Below are 5,918 nucleotides of genomic sequence, written 5' to 3' on the forward strand. Positions count from 1 at the left end.
AAAAAAATGTCACCTTTTCCAAGACCCCACTGAATGTGCCTCTCAGCATTCCGTTTAATGTTGCACAATCTCTTCCAAACAAAAGAGTCAGTATTTTTATGAACGCATAAAGTAGGATGAATATTAGGGCAGTATATATATATATATATATAAACTCATTTAAGTGCGTAGCATCATTACTCTCCAACCTAACATCGATGTGCTATATGCTTAATCCAAAACTATTGTAGAACAGAACCTTCAATGCCGCGACAACAATTTATGGTGCCGCTGCACTTACAGACACATCGCCGTTACACTGCAGTACATGAATAAATTCAATTTTTTATTTTAAATTTATTTCCATAATTATCAAATTGTTACATTTATGATCTCAAATATTGAATAAACAATATATGACAAAGAGGGTCAATATGAACCGTTTGTGTGAGTATTTTAACTCTCTGTCCAAATTTATTTATAAAGTATCATTCGTAAAAATGATATAAATAAAGCTTGGTCCATTTTCTATTTGAAGCAGGTGTGGGAGCTAAGAGAGCTTATCATCTCTATTAGTTCTGCTGCATTACCTGACGATCACTGTTGATGACTAACATCAATACCATCATTCGACTGTTATCGCATAACTGTTAAATCTCAATTGTCTACCAACATACATATGATTTTTGTAATCCTTATAAACAATAATAGATATATAATTATTGTTCTCAATTGTATACTCCCATCTCCTTCAATTATAGAGAAGAGAAAAGCCTTGTATTTTTAATTGTATAGTGCAATATTGCAACTTGGTTTAGACTTTGACCGTTTCCTCTCTTTTTTTTTTTCACTTAAAAACTCTAATTTCTCTTACAATTCCATTCGTGCATGCTAAATCTTTATACAAAATTAAAATACAATTATTCTACTATCGTAAATTTTCAAACACATAACAAAAATATATATTATTGTCATCTTAAAATAAATTTAATAATTTTAAGGGCATCTCCAACCGAAAATGTCATTTTCACTCCAAAATGCAGGGAAATCAAAAAATGCCGTTTTTCATCTCCAATCCAACGCCATTTTGACGCTAAAACAGTCGTTTTCTTTCGCGCCTTTCTTCCCTACCTGTTCGGTAGAGAGAAAAAATTGGCGCAGATGAACAGTGCAACGCCAATATTGGCGTCGCACTGTTCATCCGCGATCAAATGACGTCAAAAATGGCAATCGGTTGGAGCAAAGCAAGAACCGCAAACACTTATTTGCCGTTCGGTTGGAGATGCCCTAAGGCTATAATCCTAATCAGAAATTTAAAGAGAATATCTACAAGACTTCTCTATTTTATATTTTTAGCCGACAATTTGAAAGCTTCTACGAATCAAGCGACTACCTATAGTAACGTCAATATTGCATACAGAAATGTCTGCTCCCAAGCTTCTTAATGGACTATATTGACCTGCCAACTAACATAATATTTAATAAATACCAATATGTCTATATAAATAGCACACAGAACTAGGCAACTAGCAAATTATAATCCTCACAAGCCTTCTATATTTTCCTCATCCGAAGAAGATAAAGGACAGGCCCAGTGAGTTTTTCTCTTCTTCTTCTTCTTCTTCTTCTTCTTCTTCTTCATGTTTTTAATTAGTATAATCTACGATAATTTTTAAATACTTTATTTTAATAATCATTGTCAGGAAATCTCAGATCCATGGCCGAAGTACAAAACGGCTACGCCAACCATAAACTCAACTTCGAAGTGATTCGCTCACCAGCAGTGATATTACACCCCGCCGGAGAGATTCCTGCGGGCGGCCCCGCCACCTACTTCCTATCTAACCTCGACCAGAACCTCGTGGTCATGATGAAGACGATATACTGCTACCCTGCGAGCGGCCGCCGGAGCACCGAACGCGCGGCCGAGGTCCTGAGAACATCGCTGGAAAAGGTGCTTGTTTATTTCTATCCCTTCGACGGCCGATTCGGCGTGGACGAGGGAGGGAAGCTCGTCGTGCGGATGAACGGTGGTGGAGTGCCGTTCGTGGAGGCTGCTGCGGAGTGTGAGATGGAGGAGTTGGGTGACGTGTCTTTGCCGGAGCCGGCCAGGCTGGGAGGGTTGATTTATTGTCCTCCGGCTGAGAGTATATTTGAAACGCCGCTGTTAACGATCCAGGTAATAAAATATGAAGAGCTATGCACAAAATCAATATATTTTTAATTTATATTAAATATAAAATTACATCAGTTCTTGACCTCCAAAACTTATTACGTTAAATTTTTATTATATTTAAATAATATGAAATTATTTGATTTTAATTTATTAAAATATAAAAATACTTTTATAAATTTGCAACAACTATTAAAAAAAGTACATATAATTAGCATAATAAATATAATAAAAGATGAATAAGAAATTTATAAATACATAAAATAATTTTGTAGATAAATTATAAATTTATCAAGAAATTTATAGTAAAATAATAAAATATTAAGATACAAATTATTTTAAAGATAATTATCATACAACATTATACCAGATGGGAAGGTATTTTATATATTGTATTAATTTTTATAGTATATTCCAATAAAAATGGTCACAGCTATAAATGAAAAAAAAATCAAAATATTTTGTTAGGATAGTGCTATTTTATATATATATTTAATTTCTTTGTTGTATCGCTTAATGCAATTAAATATTAGATGAATATAATTAAACTATTAAATAATAGAACTAAACTATTCAAATTTAATTTTTTTTGTCTAAAGTTTAATTAATGATAAATGTCTAATAGTTTAGATAAAAATAATCCTATTCTAATATTTTTTATTTTTAAATATTTACAAAACTTATATGTAAATAACTTTTGGTGATTCATATTTTATGAATCAATCAATATAATATTCATGTTTTTAGTTCATAAAGCACACTCTTTGTTTTCATTGCATAAAATTTTTATTAGAAATAAAATAATTGCATTAATTGGCAAATGTAAAATCTTAATTTGAAATGAAATTAATCCCATCCATCATTTATTGATAAATTGTTTTTATTTACAATGAAATTTTTTTTTTATTTTGTGAGCAAATAATCAATTATAGCAAAAAAATTATCTTGCAATATCCACAGTCATAGTTTGCAATAGTACGTCTTATCCTAAACATATTTTGGTGGATATTAAATTAACAGAATTTTTTAGGCAGTTCATATGGCTGAAAAGTTGGGTACTTTGACTCAATTATAAAGTCTTAAATTCAAACCTATCATATATTATGTGCATGAATTTATAATTAAATTTACTGAAATTTAAAAAAAAATCAAAATATGTAAGTGACCACTTTTTTGGGATGAATTATTCTATGCAGATATATGATGGGGAGAACTGTCCGATTTATCTATGTGAACAACACTGCAACTGTTTATATTATGCTTTTATTGTTCACAGAGACAAAACAGGATGGTTCTTCTCTTCCGATGTCCGCACAGAATAATCTTTTCTTTTTTTGAATGGGGGAATTAACTTTAGTTTTCAGTGTCCATAAAAAGTTATTAATTTGAGTTTATTTAGTAAAAAAAATGTATTTTAATTAAAATGAGTAGCAATTTTAATTTATGAATCTAATTCTTATTTAGAAAAATAAAATTTAAAAGTTCTGCATATTTCTGTTATACTTACATTTGCAAATAAATCAAAGAGAAAATAATAAATGTACTATTTTGCTAGGTGACGAGATTCAAATGCGGCGGCTTTGCCCTCGGCATGGCCATGAGCCACTCCCTGGCCGACGGCCTCTCCACGGTCGAATTCCTTCATTCCTGGGCCGAAATCGCCCGGGGCCTCCCACTGTCTCTCCCGCCGTTTCTCGACCGCTCCATCTTAAAATCCCGCCGGCCGCCGGCTGTAGAATTCCCCCACCCGGAGTTCTCCGACCTCGCCGGCTCTCTCTCCACCTCGGACTCATTCTCCTCCATCCCCCTCATCCACAAAAGCTTCACCTTTGACGCTGATAAACTCTCTCGCCTCAAGCTTCTCGCTACAGCCAATGGCGAATCACCGCCGCCGACCAGCTTCGCCGCCCTCACTGGTCTGGTCTGGCATGCCCGGACCAAAGCGCTGAAAACGCCTTCCTCCGATCCAACCAAGCTTCTATTTGCGGTCGACGGCCGGAACCGGCTCAACCCTCCGCTCCCGACCGGGTTCTTTGGTAACGGCATCGTCTTCGCCTGCTGTATTTGCCCGGCCGGGGAGCTGGTTGATAAGCCGCTGAGCCACGCGGTCCGGATAATCCAATCCGCTGCCCGAGAAGTAACGGATCGGTCTATTAGGTCCGCCGTCGACTATTTTGAGCTGACCCGAGCTCGGCCGTCACTTGCTGGTACGCTTGTGCTGACAGCCTGGACACGGCTTGGGTTTGGAGCTACAGATTTCGGGTGGGGCAGCGCGGCTCAGACCGGACCGGCGGAGCTCCCTACCCGGGAGGTGGCGCTCCTCCTTCCAGAGAACAATGGCGGTAAGGGCACCGTTATGGTTCTCGGACTCCCAGCCTCGGCCATGAACGAATTTGAGGAGATGATGAAGTTCTAATTGCAAACACAGCTTATTAAGAAATTATGGAAAGTTTAGTTTAAATTATGTTTAATATGAATAGTAGATATTGGACTTCCATTATATTTTAGAAGAAAAAAAAGTTCTGTATACTCCGATATAAATTATTTGATTTTATTTGCTTTAAGGTTATTGTAATATAAATTTTCATATATAATATAAAATTTTAAATAAATTTAATATTTTTTTTAGTTTATTTTAATATAATTTATATCATGAATTCTAATATAGGCTATGATTCAGGTTTTATTTGGAACAACTTTTTTATTACTTTTTATTTAAGTTTTTTTGGAAAAAAAAAATTGAAGTAGAAAGTTGTGCTAGAAGCCATAAGGCTGCTTTAGAAAATATTAAGAAAGCCACCCCAAGTGAAGCTCCAGACATCTCTCTTATTATTTTGCTTTTCAAATCACAATTATAATTTTTGTTTTATCACTATTTTTTTGCTGATTTTAAAAAAAATTACATATTAGGAAGTTGATATCTATAATAATTTTAAGAAATTACTTTCTCTGCAACAACTTTACAATATAGTAAGAAAATTTTTACAAAATAAAATTATAAAATTTTTATTGATAAAATATGATATCAATAAACAAAACAAATATTTACAAAAGGGGAACTTAAATGAGAGTTGACACTCTCAAGCTCAATGAAATGGTTTATTGAGATATCACTTGTTACAAATTGGTTATTAGAAGACAAAGTTCATGTGAATATTAATGATTTCAAACAAATTCAATAAATAAAATAGGGTATGTTTGTAATCAATACATATATATGAGAAATTTTAAAAAGGAGTCTGATTAAAACGTAATTAACATGAGCGCGATTATTAAATAATTAAAAATGTACAAATTCATCAAACTGTTTGGCACAGTCCTAAATATGCCAAATGATTTGAGGAGTTCTAAATGTGCCAAATTATTTGGATTGTTCTATTGAAATATGAGAGAGAAATGATTTAGAAATAGAGATGGGGGAGGGAGAGATATTTAAATAAAATTTTGATATTTAAATTGATATTTAATTAATATTTAAAAATTTAATTTTAAATAATATCAAATAAAATAATATTTAAAAAGTATTTTATAGAAACAGTAAAAAATATAAATTATATTTAAAAAGTATAATATTAAAATATTTACTCTATAAAAATAATTAAAACTATTTTTTTTAAATGTCATCAGTATTTAAGGTTGAAAATTAAAATTTAAATAAATAGTTTATTATAACCTTCACAGCATAGCATATTTGAATATAAAAAATTATTTTTCAATAAAAAAATTTATTATTATTTTTTAAACTCTATTGTTTTCTTAATAAAAT

At 32.6% G+C, this 5,918-nt stretch overlaps 1 protein-coding gene across 1 annotated transcript; it reads left to right on the forward strand.

The window, feature by feature from the left end:
* The first annotated feature begins 1,687 nt into the window (after positions 1 to 1,687).
* On the forward strand, positions 1,688 to 4,716 carry LOC110114060 (omega-hydroxypalmitate O-feruloyl transferase). The gene is made up of 2 exons (XM_028699892.1): positions 1,688 to 2,158; positions 3,708 to 4,716. The coding sequence occupies exons 1-2, from the start codon at positions 1,697 to 1,699 to the stop codon at positions 4,566 to 4,568; spliced, it is 1,323 nt and encodes a 440-aa protein (XP_028555725.1). The 5' UTR covers positions 1,688 to 1,696; the 3' UTR covers positions 4,569 to 4,716.
* Positions 4,717 to 5,918: the final 1,202 nt, after the last annotated feature.

The sequence above is a fragment of the Dendrobium catenatum genome, unplaced genomic scaffold, assembly GCF_001605985.2.
Source record: "Dendrobium catenatum unplaced genomic scaffold, ASM160598v2 fragScaff_scaffold_1408, whole genome shotgun sequence".
In the NCBI taxonomy this organism is placed as follows: Eukaryota; Viridiplantae; Streptophyta; class Magnoliopsida; order Asparagales; family Orchidaceae; genus Dendrobium; species Dendrobium catenatum.